This window comes from Phacochoerus africanus, chromosome 5, assembly GCF_016906955.1.
Source record: "Phacochoerus africanus isolate WHEZ1 chromosome 5, ROS_Pafr_v1, whole genome shotgun sequence".
Taxonomy (NCBI): Eukaryota; Metazoa; Chordata; class Mammalia; order Artiodactyla; family Suidae; genus Phacochoerus; species Phacochoerus africanus.
Window position 1 is genome coordinate 73,565,729 of NC_062548.1, and position 18,086 is coordinate 73,583,814.

At 42.4% G+C, this 18,086-nt stretch overlaps 2 protein-coding genes across 3 annotated transcripts in view; both read right to left on the reverse strand.

Moving 5' to 3' along the window:
* Positions 1-196, reverse strand: part of STAMBP (STAM binding protein) — a 29,518-nt gene extending 29,322 nt beyond the window's left edge. The window contains exon 1 of one of the 2 annotated variants that reach the window (XM_047781758.1): positions 116-196. The gene's annotated coding sequence lies outside the window, so the exon portion shown is untranslated. The other variant, XM_047781759.1, reaches the window with a different exon arrangement.
* A 5,413-nt stretch (positions 197-5,609) lies between these two features.
* Positions 5,610-14,711, reverse strand: C5H2orf78 (chromosome 5 C2orf78 homolog). Its single transcript, XM_047782799.1, has 4 exons — positions 14,635-14,711; positions 13,311-13,381; positions 8,650-9,411; positions 5,610-7,486 (listed from the first exon to the last, which is right to left on the reverse strand). Exons 1-4 carry the CDS (start codon positions 14,709-14,711, stop codon positions 5,610-5,612), a joined length of 2,787 nt encoding a protein of 928 aa, XP_047638755.1.
* Positions 14,712-18,086: the final 3,375 nt, after the last annotated feature.

Here is an 18,086-nt window from a genome sequence, read left to right on the forward strand (position 1 = left end):
AGGCGGCGCGGGGAGGAGTGGGCTGCAGGTCCCACACTCACGGCCGCCACTCCCCGTCACTGTCAGACCACGCTCAGCACCCAGGCCCCACCACATTCCCGGGACCCTTCCCCACCTGTCCCCGCGAATGACTCTCGGAGCTTCCGTAAACGTCACATCCGGCCCCCGCCCCGCCCCCTCCAACTGGGCTGTCAGTTGAACTCCCAAGAACTTAGGACCCGGGGCAGTGTCTGGGGGCGGGGTTAGAACTGTCACCTGCGGAAAAAAATCCACCAATGAGAAGAGAGCTGGGCGGAGGCCATTTTGGTAAAGGAAAATCAACGCGGAAGGAGTGGGAAACAAATAAAGGACCCAGCTAACTTTTGTTTTTAGATTAATACGAGCACCGTAAATGGACCGATGCATTCCCTCGGAGTGAAAAGCTACACAAGTTGTAATGCAACATATCTTAAACAAGCTTAGAAAGTATGGAATCAAATAAAATCTATTACATAAAGCATACATTTTTTGGAATTAGAGTCTGGTCACTCAGGTTTACCCCATGCCTTCACGTCCTTCATATTTGTGAGGTGTGTTAAATGTTTATGTCAATTCTGAAAGCTACCTTGTCCCAGTTCTTTGGAGAAAACTGTACAAACTCTATTAAAATTGATCGCAAGTTGACCCCTATCACTATCAGCCTGTCCATGCCCTATATCTTCTACTAGGTGTGTCTGAATGAATGTCATTGGAAAATCAGGAGATGAGCTGTGTTTTTACTTTTATTTTTATAGCTAAATACATATCCTCGGGTCTTCTCTGTGTGGAAATTTGCTTTCTCTGAATTTTCGTTCACTTATTTTTAGAAATTACTCAATTCTCAGCTCTTGATTTCACCTTAGTTTTGTTCATTGCCACATTCAGAAACTTAGTGTCCAGAGAAACCTTTGTGGCCAGAGAGGCCGCAGTGGACTCCTTGGCTGTTAAGGTCCATCTTGGCTGTTGGCAAGGTTTTCAGAGGAAGAGTAATTCGGTAGATGAGCAGTCATTCTAGCGGTTTCCACTAGTAGAATCTAAAAGTAAATTTCAGACTTCTCTTTTGGCGCCCTGGGTTAAGGATCCATCACTATCTCTCCAGAAGCTTGATTCGATCCCTGGCCCATGAACTTCCACATTCCATATGCGGCGAAAGATAAGTTTTTAAAAGTAAATTTCATTTTGGGGGGAGGGAGTGGGATGGACTGGAAATTTGGGGTTAGTAGATGCAAACTATTGCATTTGGAGTGGATAAGCAATGAGATCCTGCTGTATAGCACAGGGAACTATATCTAATCACTTGTGATGGAATACGATGAAGGATAACGTGAGAAAAAGATGGTGTATATACGTGTGTGTATAGCTGGGTCACTTTGCTGTACAGTAGAAATTGATTGAACATTGTAAATCAACTATAATAGAAAAAATTAAAACCTTATCAAAAAATAAATTTCATTGTGTAAACTTTTTTTTTCTTTTTTTTCTTTTTGTCTTTTTGCCTTTTCTAGGGCCGCTCCCGCGGCATATGAAGGTTCCCAGGCTAGGGGGTCTAATCGGAGCTGTAGCCGCCGGCCTACACCACAGCCACAGCAACGCAGGATCCGAGCCGCAGCTGCAAGCTACACCACAGCTCACAACAACGCCAGATCCTTAACCCACTGAGCAAGGCCAGGGATCGAACCTGCAACCTCATGGTTCCTAGTTGGATTCGTTAACCACTGCACCACGACGGGAACTCCTCATTGTGTAAACTTTAACAACATCTTAGCCTCTATAGTTCTTTTTTGGGTACTGGTTAAATCATTTAAAAAATTAGCGTATGTTACAACAAAATTTACCCGTGAATTTAAAAAGCATATCTTTTATAACTATTTCTTTCTCAAAACAAATGTCTTTCAAAACTTCATTAAGAAAAGACTTCTTGGAGTTCCCGTCGTGGCGCAGTGGTTAACGAATCCGACTAGGAACCATGATGTTGCGGGTTCGGTCCCTGCCCTTGCTCAGTGGGTTAACAATCCGGCGTTGCCCTGAGGTGTGGTGTAGGTTGCAGACGCGGCTCGGATCCCGCGTTGCTGTGGCTCTGGCATAGGCCGGTGGCTACAGCTCCGATTAGACCCCTAGCCTGGGAACCTCCATGTGCCGCGGAAGCGGCCCAAGAAATAACAAATAGACAAAAATAAAAATAAATAAATAAATAAAATACGATGCTTATTTAAAAAAAAGAAAGAAAGAAAAGACTTCTTAATGAATGGGGGTGCTCTGAAGGCAGAAGTAGAATGTGTACTAAAGAAAAATGTTCACATGGTTAATTATTTTTTTCTGAGAACTCATTGGGAATATAAAATAGCAAATAGAATTTGTGTGTGTGTGTCTTTTTAGGACTGCACCCACAGCATATAGAAGTACCCAGGCTAGGGGTTGAATCCGAGCTGCAGCTACCAGCCCACACCACAGCCACAGCAATGCCAGATCCCAGCCAGGTCTGCAACCTATGCTGCAGCTCTTGGCAACACCATGATCCTTAACCCACTGAGCAAGGCCAGGGATCAAACCCACATTCTCAAGGATGCTAGTTAGGTTCATCACCACTGAGCCATGACAGGAACTCCCAAGTAGAATTTGAAAAGTAATTACTTGGAAAGATAAAGATGTGGAAAGAGCTGTTTACAAGAAGGGAAATAGAGCAAGTGTCCTAGGATCTTTTACTTTTATATATTATAAAGGCATGGAAATTATGTTCCTTTTCAGTTGGGTGTTGAAATTACCTTATGAAATTGTTCCTTGAGAAGGCTACAGTAAAACCAGTAACATTAGGATGAATCTGAGGTTTGGGGCTCCACCTACAGTTTGTTTGAAGAATGGTATCTCCAGTCATCAAGAAAAATATCTAGTTGGGAAAGTGACTTTTTATGCATTCTTGGAAAGGTTTTAAATGTGTGTGTATTCTTATAATTAATGCTTAAATTTGCACATAAGCAGTCAATTTTATTCTAGATTTCTTTTCTTCCTTTGTTACCTTCTAGTTAGCTGTGAGTTATATGATTTATTTCCTAATAATTCAGAGCCATTTGTTTTAGGTAAGAGTGCCATTCACAAGGTTGAAAATTTCAACTAGAGTTAAATGAGCTAAGAAACTTTCTGACTTTTTTGTTGCTGTCTTTTGTCTTTTAGGGCCACACCCGCAGCATATGGAGGTTCCCAGGCTAGGGGTCAAATTGGAGCTGAAGCTGCTAGCCTACACCACAGCCACAGCAATGTGGGATACAAGCCACATCTGCGACCTACAGCACAGCTCACAGCAACACTGGATCCTTAACCCACTGAATGAGGCCAGGGGTCGAATATAATCCTCATGGATGCTAGTCTGGTCCATGATGGGAACTCCCGTTATGACTCGGAATTGTACAATTTGGGTTGAGGAAATTTTATAATTTTATATTTGGTTTACATATTTCTTTGCAAAAATGTTAGTGGATGACCAAGCACTAGAACTTTGAATGTGAGATAGAGAATTGCATGCCATTGTATTTATACTCTTTGAAAAACATTCATTCAGTCAGTTGGTCAGTCAACAAATATTTATTGAGTACCTGCTATGTGCCAAACACTATTCAAGGCATTGGGCATATATTAGTGAATGAACCAGACAAAAATAAAACAACCTCCCCTCAAGGATCTTATAGTCTAGTGGTGGATGAAGAAGTGATGGATTGCAAACAATCATGTGATAAATATGTAAATTACATAGTGTAATTTACATATACATGGAAATACATGGAAGAATTGGGTCTCCATAAAAGGAATCAGATTGAAAGAAAGGAGAAATGTAGGGGGCAGTGGCAAGTTCAGAGAGTGTAGTCAGGTAAACCCTCATTTGAAAGATTTAAGTAAAGACTTGGAGAAACAGGAATATTCTTTTGTATTTTTTCTAATGTTCTGTCATGTGGATCTACTACCTCCGAAGTCTGCCTGAGTTCAAACACCAGCTCCCCAGTTGCTAGTTCTTAATCTTAGGCAAATTCTTGACACTCTCCAAGTCTATTTCCTTATCTGTGCAATAGGATGAATAACTTAGCCTGGTGCTGCTTGGCGCAGAACAAATTCTCAATAAATGGAATATGTTAATGAAAACAATCCAAATGTCCATCAATGGATGAATGGATTTTTAAAAATCTGGTTATATAATCATAAAAGGAAATGAATTAATGACACATGCTACAACACAGATGAACTTGAAAATATGCTAAGAAGCCATACACAGTGGTCACATTTGCATTATTTCATATACATGAAATGTCCTAAAAAGGCAAATCCATAGAAACACAAAGTAAATTAGTTGTTGCAGGGCCTGAAGGGAGGCGGAAATGAGGAGTGACTGCTGATGGTTAGGGGGGTTTCTTTTTAGGGGGGTGATGAAAATGTTTTGGGTTCTATAATGGTGATGGTTGCATAGACTTGTGAATATACTAAATGACACTGAATTTGCAGTTTCAAAAGGTGAATTTTATGGCACGTGAACTATATCTCAAGAACAAATAATTTTGAAAATGAAAATTGCCAATTTTCCCGTGGTTGCTATCCACGGTCCCCATCTCTCTCCCTGCTCCCTTCCTTCTTTCCCACACCCCTCCTCCCCCACTCCTCCAACCTCACACCCTCCAGCTGCCCTGGGTTGGCCACCTACAGACACTTGCAAATACTTAGGGCTTCAGAAGTATGGCACCTCCAATTGAAAACCTGTTCCTCCACATGCAGTGTGACTTCAGCCCTTCACTAGCAGCCCTCGGTAGTGAAGTAGCACAGTAATGCTGGCCTTGCCTGTTGTGGAGAAGGTTAACTGAATAGTGCATTTGCTGCCCCGGTCCATACGTGTTGCATAAATGGTGATTTATATTCCAGGCCTGTTCCCAGTGGGTCTCCTGTGGCAATGGTTCACTTGACCCCACCCATGTTGTCCTCTGCCCCCAGGATAACTCAGCCGTTGCCACTCATCTGGTGGATTTCCCTATTCCCCCACCCCTGTTATAATCACACATGGACAGGGCAACTCAAACCTTTCAAAGCTGTGTACTGAACCTCATTTTCTGAAATACCTATCTGGTGGTCATGAGGCATAAGGCTAATCTCCACCAGAGGCTTTTTCTGTTTCTCCTGGTCAACCTAGATGCATCTTCAGTCATCTTCAACTCTACCCAAATTTTGTTCTTTCAACCCTAACCTCAGACCCTGATGCCCTACTCCTGCTTCCTTGTGTGAACCCATAAAATCTCTCCCTGTCTGGCCTTCCTAGCCCTGGGCCAAGTTCCTTCCTCCTTCCTCAGTTCTTACTACTGTTCCCTCATTCTCCCATCCAACTTTCAGTCCCCTCTTTCTCATGCAGGCTTTGATTCCTACCTACACCCCCAAAAATACCACAGTTGACAGCATCTCAAAACTCAGAAGGCTTCTTTATTATCATCTATTAATTCTATTACATTTATTCAGTTTTATCAAGTTTTAAAATATATCAGAATAAGTAGAGAAATGTATATCTATCTATCTCTATATGGAAAAATGTCTGGTACCTCAGGTGGCACCAACAATCCTAGCAGCTCTTATACTGCATATCCGTAGTATCGAGCAATTTCCATGTCTTTTTCCCTCTCAATGAAAAACTGCACTTTCCCCAAAGAGGTGTATTTGGCAGCGTTCTCACGCTCTTGCTGAGCCTTCCTCTTCATGGCCTCTCGCTCTGGCCTCTGCTCTTTTGTGATGGGCTTTGACATCACTGGCTCAGGAACATTGGGTTTCCTCCATGGAATTGGTTGGAAGCAGAAGTCTTGGAGTAGAAATTGGTTTTGAGGCTTGGGTGGGGCCTGGTGCTTGGTCACAGCAGGGGGAACAGGCTCCCGCTGGAGAGAAGTGCAAGATGATGTTTTGTAGGGTGCAGGCCTAGGACCAGCAGCCTGAGGGACACTGGGCCGGGTTGGGTTGGTCACAACTGGCCGACCTGGTTTGGCAGGACCTGGCAAAGATGCAGAAGCTGGTCGGGATGGATTGGCTGCAGTAGGTTGAGCTGAGTTAGTAGAACCAGGTCGGGAAGGGCAAGCCATGGCAGGCCGATGTGAGGCCAGAGGCTGTGGTCTCCTAGGGACAGGTCGAGCTTGAGGCTTGTCCAGATTGGGAAAAGGCAGAGGTACCAACTTGACCTTCCCAGGAGGTGGCAGCTCATACTGGGATGAAGATGGACACTCTTTTTCAGCATTGCCATCTGGTTTCTGGGCTTTGATTTGAGTTTTCTCAGCACCCTTACCCTTACATGGGGTTTCCAGCCATGGCTTGATAGCTGTGGATGGCTGGGGGTCTTTGAGGTTGCTGGAATTTCCCAGGGCGTGAGAGGAAGCGAATCTAATTTTCTTATCAGTCTTCTTCCCCAGGGCATGGAACACCTGCACAGACTCCAGCATATGCATGCCTAGGCAGCTGAGAGGCTTTTTAAAGTTCTCTTGGCTAAGGTCAGGTTGGTTTTTCTTCCGCTTCCTCCTGGAAATGGTTGGCTTCTCTTCTGCCTTGACTTTGTTCCCTGACTGCTTACTCTCTTCAGCTTTCTTGGAGTTGTTTTCTCTGGGTCTTTTGGTCTTTTCCTGCCCATGGCTCCTAGCTTTGCTGATCCTGTTGGAGGCAGCTTTCTGAGGTTTGCTGTTAGAAGGCTTGGCCATGTTCTCAAGACCCCCATCACTGATTACGGCATTGCAAATAACCACTTCTCCCCCTAACAGGCACTCTGGGTTCTTTGGCTGGATTTTGGCCTCAGGAGCACCGTCAATAGGTTCCGAGGCCTTATGTTTGTTCTTCCTGGGTCGATCATAGGGAGCCTTTAGGACACCTGACTTTTCCTGCACCTGATTCACCTGAATGGCTCTGGTATCGGTGGCTTTGATTACCTTGGGACTGTTAGACTGATCGAGGTCTTCCAAAGGAGTAAAGAGCTGGGGAAGTTGTATATCCTCCACCAATGTGGCAATGTCTGCAAAACCACTGTTAGATTCAATCCCATTTTCAAGTGTCCCTAGGTCCTCAAGACTCAGGCTATTATTTCGCAGGGCGGACTTTTCAGAGCCAGGCTTCTCCTCTTGGCCAAGGGGATCAATGCAGGCCAGGAGATGGTGGATATCAGGAATTTCTAAAGGGAGTAGTGGAGGATCTAAGTTCTCTATTGGGATCTGGTAGGCATCCAGAAAGCTTGGTTGCTTGGGTTTGATATCATCCAAGCTCTTATTCTCTGTTTGTTCCTGGCTTGGAGCCGGAGGCAGTGCCAGGAGATTGCTGGAACTCTGGACTTGAGCTATCATTGAAATGTCCCCAAGTTCAGGTGGTGGGTTACTCTCAAGAACCTGGATGTTCCTGCTACTGCAGGACTTGGGGAATTCTGGAGTTTGTGACAAACAAAATGTTTGACTTGGAGGTTGCAGTCCCAGGGAATTCTCCATCACTACAAAGAAATCAAGGAAGAAGTCAGTCCCCAGCAAGGGAGATGCTCCCCCTAGACACCAACACAGCAATCATATACCTTCCAATGATGGGCAAGGCATTTCTCATGGCTCTACTTGAGGATCATGGACAGTGCCCTATGCTAGGCGATAAGAGGTGACTAGTCTAATTCTTACTGGTGATCATTTGATGTCACTGATTCTTGGTTTCCTTTGTATTTCTCATTGGGCTGTTGTAAGTCAAATAAAAAATAAAAGTTGTAGAAGTTCCCATAGTGGCTCAGTGGTTAACGAATCCAACTAGGAACCATGAGGTTGTGGATTCAATCCCTGGCCTTGCTCAGTGGGTTAAGGATCTGGTGTTGCCATGAGCTGTGGTGTAGGTCACAGACACAGCTGGGATCTGGCATTGCTGTGGCTGTGGCACAGGCTGGCAGCTACAGCTTCGATTCGACCCTTAGCCGGGGAACCTCTGTATGCCATGGGTGTGGCCCTAAAAAGACAGAAAAAAAATACCAAGTGTCTTACAAAGCCTAACATTCTCATATAGAGTCTTTTCAACCTGATGGTTCCTAGTCGGAGTCGTTAACCACTGAGCCACAACAGGAACTCCCCAATTCTCCCCACTTTCATGAGAGAATAAGAACACTTCACACCATGAACTAGGAAGTGAATAGGGCTTCCTGATGATATATATAAGCAGGGTCAGAGTCTTCACCAGCTTGCTCTGGAAAGGCTCTCAGAACCCAAGGTCTCAAATGCTGGTATAAATTAAGGACATGAGGGAAAGTTAAACTGGTACTGTCATAATAAGAGTTCTGAAATGCCTTCCAAGGAGCCTATAGCAGCAGGTCAGGGAAGGGAGTTTTGCAGTGTGGTAGTACAAGGGGACTGATGAGCTAGAACAGTGAAAAATATGGTATCCCTTGGTTTGCTCTTGGGGTTCTCATACATGCAGCATAGCTGACCATTACAGTCTCTCAACTCCCCACCTGTATTAGGTCTTCTTCTATACAGTCTGAAAACAGAGAGCACTGAGCAAGGGTAGATAAAGTCTCAAGACATAAATTCAACCTGTCTACACACCACTTCCCAGCTACAGATTTTGGACCCCATTTTTCTAATGTTAACCTTATTGTCCTCCTTTCCAGCTATCTGTACTCACCTTGAAAGCTTGTTTCTGTGATGGGTTGAGCATACACAGAGTAGTAGATTCCAGGGGTAGAAGCTGGTGGTAGGATATTTGCGGGCTCAACCTCCTTTAGTACCATTACCATTTCTGGTTGAGGGGCAGAGGCCCTACTTCCTGTGTATGACACAGGGCCATAGGATGGCAGGCAGGGGCCAAGTTCTCCAGCCAGTAAAGACCCCAGTGTGCCTTGGTGATAGTAATATACTTGGCTTCCCTCCTGGTGGGGAAGCGACAGGCCATGTCCCTGATCTGGAGTCTGCGATGGTGCTCCCTGGACAAGGCTGGCAGAAAATGATGGGTACAGAGAGACCATGCTATTGGCATCTGAAGTTTTATCATACTGGGCTGCCATAGACATGGAAGACACAGTTGTGTCTTGGCCCATGACTGTCACAGTGAAGTCTCCGAGTGAAGAAGACTTCTTTTCAGTGCTTCCTGTGATGTTCCACTCAAAAATACCTGGATAGGAAGCAGCTGAAGTGGAGATCTGGTTCTGGCCAGTAACTCCAGACAACATAGTTGTGCTAGAATGTTGGTAAAGGTAGGCATTACCCATGAGTGGCTGGAAAGAGGTGCCAGAGACTGATGGCAGCAGCCAGGCTGAACTGACGGCTGGAGCAGAGACTCTGGAGAAGTTGCAGGCGCTTCCTGTTAGGGAAGCTGCATTGCTCACCACAGGAAGGGAGAGCTGGAGAGAATTGAGAGTTCCAAGCACAGAGGCATTTTGGAAATTTTCTGTAAGGAACAAGAAGGTAATGAAAAAGTCAGTGAGATTGATAAGCTCTCATTATGTTTGAGGAACCACATTATCTTAAATGCCTTACTATCAGGACACCTCTAATATCACAATAGTTACTGAGATACCAAAAAAATCAGACTGTTTGTGATGGTTGTAAGGGCTGGAGCAACTTGACACTCTTCTGGATGAACTGCCTGTGCTCCCATCTTGGGCACGGATGTGCAGAAGACCCAGGTGGTGTGGTGTGATTCATACCTTGTCCTCTAGACTAGAGGCAACCTTCTCCCCTCCTTATCTTTCCCTTAAACCCATACTAGTATGGATTTGTATGCTATTTCCTGGAATTAAAGCATTTGAGAATGAGGAGGTCCTTAGAGACCTCCTGTTCTAACAGTCTCATTTCATGTGTAAGGAAACCTAGACTCAGAGAGGTCAAGGTGACTTGTTCAAGTTCTCTTCTTATGTTAGTTTCATTACCAAGCTTCAGAACCTAAATATCGTGACTTCCTTCCCAGGATCTGCCCTGAGCATGACTCTGCCAAATGCCAGGAGAAATAGAACTTCTCATACAGGTGTTTTTTTTGTTTGTTTGTTTGTTTGTTTTGTTTTGTTTGTCCATTAGAAAACAGTACGGCTATCACCTTTGTAATCGTTGGTGGCTCATTTTGTGTGTGTTTTCTTTTTAGGGCCGCACTCACTGCATATGGATGTTCCCAGGCTAGGGGTGGAATCAGAGCTACAGCTGCCGGCCTACGCTACAGCCACAGCCACATCAGATCCAAGCCGGGTCTGTAACCTACACCACAGCTCACAGCAACACTGGATCCTTAACCTGCTGAGTGAGGCCAGGGATTGAACCCGAAACCTCATGGTTCCTAGTTGGATTGTTCCCACTGCGCCACCATGGGAACTCCCTTCAGTGTCTCACTTTGCTTGTGTAGTTCCTATGCTATTACCTAGAGTTCACATACAGCTCAGTCCAAGTGGTAAATTTAAAGGGTCATTTTTAGGAGTTCTTCTCATGGCACAGTGGAAACAAATCCAACTAGGAACCATGAGGTTTCGGGTTCAATCCTTGGGCTCGCTCAGTGGGTTAAGGATCTGGTGTTACTGTGGCTGTGGTGTAGGCCGGTGGCTACAGCTCCAAATAGACCCCTAGCCTGGGAACCTCCATATGCCATGGGTGCAGACCTAAAAAGACAAAAAATAAAATAAAGTGTCATTTTTACACTCTCGTAGATTGGTTTCTGATCCTACTTCAAAATGATTACCTGAAAGTGAAATTCTTAAATGCTTTTTAAAGAAAAAAGTCAACTCTCTGAGTTTCAGATTACTCATTTATAAAGTGGTTATAATGATGACAGTAATAATAGCAGTAGTAACTCATGAATAAATCATATATTACATATGATGTGTATGGAGGAAGATATAATAAGTTCTGGAAAAACATGAAAAAATCATGAAAAATAAATCACATAACTAAAATACATGGATATTAATGAAAACTGGGCATTAGCAAGTATCAAAGCAGAAATTTACTAATAAATTAAGTTCTGTATTATACATGCAATATTATGAAAGTGAATATTGCCTACTCTATTTAGTGAATACTGTTTACCAAAAAACACAACAGAAGGTGATTTTGAATGAATTCCTAGCCATACAGAGAAGATACATCAGTAAAAATGCATAAACGGTAAAATGGAATAAATGTGGAGTTCCCTTTGTGGCACAGTGGAAACTAATCCAACCAGGAACCAAGAGGTTGCAGGTTTGATCCCTGGCCTTCTTCAGTGGGTTAAGGATTTGGCATTGCCATGAGCTGCTGTGTAGGTCACAGACATGGCTTGGATCTGGTGTTGCTGTGACTGTGGCGTAGCCAGCAGCTGTAGCTCCAATAAGACCCCTAGCCTGGGAACCTCCATTTGCCATAAGCACGGCCCTAAAAAGAAAAAAAAAATCGCAATAAATGTGAATGTATAGGTAGCCACAATCTATGTAGACAAATATTTCAATAAAAACTGGTACAAAGCAGACAGCAAAATAATGTGTACAAGAATTCTGTTACTGTGATCACTCATATTTTTTTGACTATTACCCAGCAAGTAGCAGATATTAAGCTTAGTAGAAATATATATTTCAATTAATATAACCCAATAATAAACAAAAAGACATCTTAGAAAGTATCATGATGGTTTTTAAATTTATCCTAGAACCTGGATTACGATCATCTTCAACATCTAGAAGAGCGACATCCCCAAAGCCTTAAAAAAAACCATCATCACTAGAGTCCAATTAAAAATGATTTTTAGGAGTTCCTTTCGTGGCTCAGTGGTTAATGAATCTGACCAGCATCCATGAGGACATAAGTTTAATCCCTGACCTTGCTCAGTGGGTTAAGGATCTGGCATTGCTGTGAGCTGTGGTGTAGGTCGCAGACGAGGCTCAGATCCTGTGTTGCTGTGGCTGCAGCCGGCGGCTACAGTTCCAATTCAACCCCTAGCCTGGGAATCTCCATATGCCGTGGGTATGGCTCTAAAAGAAAAAAAAGAAAGAAAGAAAGAAAAAAGATTTTTAAATGTAGGAAAACCCAAAGGACTCCACAATACTGTTTTAAATAAAAGTGGAACTAGAAATGTGGGACTTGACTTTTCCTCTATCTTCTTAGTAGCTAAGATCTAAAAACAGGATGGCTGTTGATCAGTGTGCTCACTGTGTTAAGAAGGAAATAACTGTTAAGATGAAAAGTAGCCTTGACTTAGAACCTACTTATCATACAAAGGAACTAATCTTTCTGATTCCGGTTAGAAGATACCATTTTGAAAATTTTATTTTTGATGAGCCAAACATCTACATGGCTTAACAAATGAAAATGATATAAAACATTGAAAATCAGCCCCCTAGATAACCACTTTTATTAGTTTCTTGCTTATGGGAAGCATTGTTTTTAAAACATATTTTGAAACTGTCTACATTCAAAACTGTCAAGTGCCAACTGCATTCAGAGAGGCAATCAAAGAAAAACACTATGACTTTTATGATAAGCTGCTTTTCCCAGCCATACCCTATTCTGGCCTTACTTTCCTTCCTTGTCTATTAATATAAGTATTCGCTAAAATCAACTTGTTTCGCCCTGCTCTGAGCATATTTCACTCCATGCTTTTTCTGCTTTGATTTAAAATCTTTGGTTCCTGTCAACATTCCATCCCAAACTACTTTTTTCTCGAGAGCTCCTCCATGCGCTCCCAGTTTTATTCTTTTTTAACGCCTCTTTATTCTTATATTTTCTCCTTTCACTTGGTTCCTCTTGACCTGTACTGATTAAAACAATCCTAAACTTCCTTAACGTTGACCATGTGCCTCCGTGTGGCCCAGTACTCTCCATCCTCTCTCTCTATTTTCTCTTTCAACTAGTTTAGATAGAAAACTCTGAAATATGTGAATATTACTCTTTGAACAGCCCTAAATTTAAAATACTAAAGTTGAAACATACGTGGAAGGAGACCATTACAGACGAAACATCTCAGTATATATTGCTAGTTTTCTGCATCAACTGGGTTTTCTGTTCCTGTTGAATACTCTCAACAAGTCTCTGATTTCATTTTCTACATGAGCCCCCTTTAAGACTCAATATTAGCAAAGAAAGGGACCACAGAGAACAACCAGAGTAGTATCCTAATGTAACAGATGAGGACAAAATACTTTGTGAGCAAGTCAATGACATGCCCAAAGTCACACAGATAGTAAATGTCAAAGTCAAGACTGAAACTCAGCCTCCAGATTTCTAGTTCAATACTTTTCCCCATTATTCCACGCTATTTTGAATCTACTACTAAATCTAACGGCAAAAAAAAAAAAAACCTAATGAAAAAGTTTTAAAAGTTTCTTTCCTTACCTGACATGTTCAGAAAAGAAGAGGAAACATCAACTGCAGATACTAGATGAGACCGAAGGATGGCTGAGTGGCTGAAGCCAAAGAGCACATGTGTCCAGTACAAAGGTCACTGGTCACTGGTCACTGGTCACTGGTCACTTGCGATGATCCAAATTGATACACAGGCAACTCCATGGAAACCACGAGGTTCTGCCATGTGGCAGTAGGTTTGGTGGGAGAACGATGTCACAAAGCAGGCAGTTAAAAGGTATGAGGAAGCCAATAGGGAGGTTGGATCCCCAAGAAGAAGACAGGATTTGGTGGAGAGCACGTTGAAGAGCGAAACAACACCTCAATGTGTGAACTCTGGGGAGGTGAAATCCTGCAGGACAGATTTACTTTCCCACAGGCTGAGGCTGTTAGGTTAGGGAAATCATCTCAATGTTTCTTCTAGATGTTTATGGATATAAATAATAGTAACATATTTTATAGATTTATGTTTTATATATTATATATTTAAAATATAAAACATTTTATATTATTATGCTTTATATATTATACATTTTTGATTTTGTATACATTAGTTCATTAGGAAAGAGCTGTGCAGGTTGAACAATTACAGTTGTTATGAAATCACGTCAGTTTGATTAGTGAACTTACTGCAGGTTTTAAGACACAAAGGATGACATTAAGGAGCTCTTTTTGGAACCTGGTTCAAGAGCAGGGTGATGTTTGTGGAGTGCATGTTTTAGAGAACAATGTGGTCCAAAGATCTTTTTTAGTTTTTTTTTTTTCCCCTAACTCCTACCATCCTGGGGTTGGGCTGGGCCAAGTTGGACTTGTATTTCTCTTCTGCTCTCTCTCTCTCTTTTTTTTTTTCCTTCATTATAGGCATTGTTTCTAGGACAAGTCTTGATCTTGCCTTCTTACCCTCATGGATGTCACTTCTTGTCAACTTCCAGCAGTAGAAGGTCTTCTTTTCAGTGCTTGATGCTTCACAAAACAGACTCTGGAGTTCGCATCGTGGCTCAGCAGAAACAAATCTGACTAGCATCCATGAGGACGCAGGTTTGATCCCTGGCCTCCATCAGTGAGTTAAGGCTCTAGTGTTACCGTGAGCTGTGGTGTAGGTCGCAGATGCAGCTTGGATCCTTCGTTGCTGTGGCTGTGGTGTAGGCCAGTGCTACAGCTCGGATTTGACCCCTGGCCTGGGAACCTCATATGCCATGAGTGCTGCCCTAAAAAAAAAAAAAAAAAAAAAAAAAAGAAACAAAAAAACCCAGACTCAGCCCATTGGAAGCAAATACCAGAAAGCAGGAGACAGGAGACACAGCTGGTCGCAAACCTTTCCTCTTTCAGCCTTTGACTGCAATTCCTTTGCCCATAATTTGCTACCTCTGGCTCCTTGGGCCCCACAGGCATCCTGCCATCCAGGTTTCTTATCTGTGAGAAACATTCTGGAAACTGTCTCTTTTCCTTGTCTCATAAGTTTACCCAGTGTGGCAGTTACTGTAATCTCCTCCCCCTTGCAAACAGCCGCTATAGAATCTCTGGCCTCTAGGATTCTCTGTCTTGCATGCTTGGGTGCAAGGCCAGGCAAAATGAAGAAAAGAATAATTAGAGAAAGAAGAGGACATTCAAGGAGTTCCTGCTGTGGCTCAGTGGAAACGAATCCGACTGGTAGCCGTGAGGATGCAGGTTTGATCCCTGGCCTTGCTTAATGGGCTGGGGGTCCGCTGTTGCTCTGGGCTGTGGTGTAGGTCCCAGATGCCAGTGTTTCTGTGGCACAGGCTGGCAGCTATAGCTCTAATTTGACCTCTAGCCTGGGAACTTCCTTATGCCGCAAGTATGCCCCCCCCCCCCGTGGAAAATAGGGAGCAGGCAAGGTGAAAGGCCACAGGAAAAAAGAGATTTATGTGATTTATGTGGATTTCTCGGTTTCTGTGAGAACTAAGTTGACACATTTTGGCTTCATTTTGTATAGACAGACAATTATATATATAATATATAATATATATAATTATATAATATGTAATATATTTATATATTATTTAGGATATATTTTATATAAAATATTTCATGTATTTATTCATATTGTATATACATATATTTATATATATTATTATAATGTATGTATATATAGTTGTCTGTTTATACAAAATGAGGCCAAAATGTGTTGTCACTGCAGTTGCTTGGCTTATGGCTATGGCTTGGGTTCGATCCCTGGCCTGGGAACTTCCACATGCTCCAGGCATAGCTAATAAAATAGAATAAAATAAAGCAGTTCCCATTGTGGTACAATGGGTTGAAAATCCAACTGCTGTGGCCTGGATTACTGCAGAGGCATGGGTTCAATTCCCAGCCAGGCACAGTCCGTTTAAGGATCTGGTGTTTCTGCAGTTGCAGCATAGGTCACAGCTTCAGCTGGGATTCAGTTCTTGGACTGGAAACTTTCATATGCCATGGGTACGGCCAATAAATAAATAAGAATAGAATAATGCAAAATAAAATATTCATTTCCGACATTCAAGTCTATTCAGGCAAATCCTTAGTTAGGCCTTTCCAGATTCTGAGCCTATATGACTTATTTTTGCTCTCTAGTTCTAGCCATTTAACTTTAGCTTCCAGGCTCAGCATTGTCTTAACCTCTGAAAGAATCTTACACATTGGAGGAAGATCCTAAACAGCTCTAAACAGTTCAACACTTTGGAACTTACCATCACGTCCTATCTAAAGCCTTATTTTTATAGTTAGGATATTGTCTTATCCCATAGACCCACTTCTGCATTTTGTACCCATCAAGTTAACGGAGTCATTTCTTGGCATAATGTACCCAGTCTGTCTACCCCCCAGACTCCCCCTAACTCTTCCCATTGTCACGTTTTTTTAGAATCCCTCAAACCATTACATGGTTTTTGGGGCCTGTCAGATACTGGTAGATTTCATTAGCATCAAATGCTGAGCTGGCTGGTGCTCCAAATATCCCTTGATTCTATAGTTTCCATTCCAGCGTACTACATACCTAGTAAGGCATTCTTTTACCTCATGTTGGACCCAATCCCATCCGGAAGCCTCCTCTTTGCTAGTTGCCATACTTTTTGGAAACCCTGTTTTGCCCAGGGTTTTCTTGTGTTAAATCCAGCTGAATTTGTTCCCATCCAAGCTTGTACCTTTTAGCAATCAGAAGTGTGAGACCAATATAGCTTTTCTTGTGTCTGATAGATTTATGTCACATCTTGTACATTGACATCATGTCTATAGATATTTGTATCATTTGTACTTTTTGGACAGTACATGCCTATTGGATTTTTTTTTCATAAATTGCAAAAGAATATTTTAATTTGAACATGCCTACATGCGAGTTTGCAAACTATGTTGTGCTAACATATCTCTTCTTTTTCCAAATAGCACTTTGCTAACATTGACCTGTTCGTAATTATGTGGAAGCTTTCATAATTGTAAATGTTGTGGATTTAAACTTTAAAAAAATTTTTTTTTTGGCCATGCCCTCAGCATATGGAGTTCCTGGGCCTGGGGTTGAACCTGCGCCATAGCAGCGACCTGACCCACTACAGTGACAATGCCGCATTCTTAAACCACTGAATCACAAAGGAAATCCACATGTTTTTTGTTTTGTTTTGTTTTTTTTAATCTAATGTAAGATAGGTTATCCTTTGCTGTTCCACTGGGGCAGAAATCATAGTTTTTCTAAGAGATCCCTTTTAACAGATCCCTATGCCTGATATTGTGAGGAAATCTTATGCTTGAGCTCCATTCTTATCTCTCTCTCGTATTTTTTGGTATTTCTAAAACATAAATACGTACTGTCAACATCCAGCGTGATACCAGGCACATGATAGAAACGCAATAAATGAGTGGGAATTTAAGTTGATACCATATAAATACACAGACACACACACATATATGGCCACACTGGTGGCATATTTATGTGTGTGTGTATATGTGTACATGTGTGTATATACATACACATACACATATATATATGGAAGTTCTTGATCCAGGGATTGAATCTGAACTGCATCTATGACCTATACTGCAGCTGCAGCAGTGCCAGATCCTTGTAACCCACTGTGCTGGGCTGGGGATCTAACCCATGCCTCTGCATCAACCGGAGCCACTGCAGTCAGATTCTTAACACACTGCACTACAGCAGGAATTCCCAATACAATATTTTTGGAGATTAATTAGGCATTATCTTTCAAAAAAATTTTTTTTGTCTTTTTAGGGCTATGCCCTCAGCATATGGAAATTCCCAGGCCACAGCCACAGCCACAGCCACACCAGATTGGAGCTACATCCTTGATCTATGCCACAGCTTGGGGCAATGCCAGATCCTTAACCCACTGAGTGAGGCCAGGGATCAAACCCACATCCTCATGGATATTAATCGGGTTTTTAACCCGCTGAGCCACAACGGGAACGCCTCTTTCAAAATTTTACATTTGTATTTCCCTCATTCCAGCAATTCTACTTCTAGAAATATAGATATAGATGTATACATGTATTAGGATGTTCACATTGCAGCCCATCTGCAGGATATTATTTTTTATTATTATTATTTTTTAAACCGAAAACTGTAAGTCCATCAATATTGGACTAGTTATATAGAGTATGGAATATTATGCACCATTAAAAGGAATAGAATGAGGAGTTCCTGCTGTGGCACAATAGGATCAGTGGCATTGGAGCACTAGGGTGCAGGTTGGTTCCCCTGCCCACCACAGTGGGTTAAGGGTCCGGCATTGCTGCAGCTGTGGCTTAGGTCGAATCTATGGC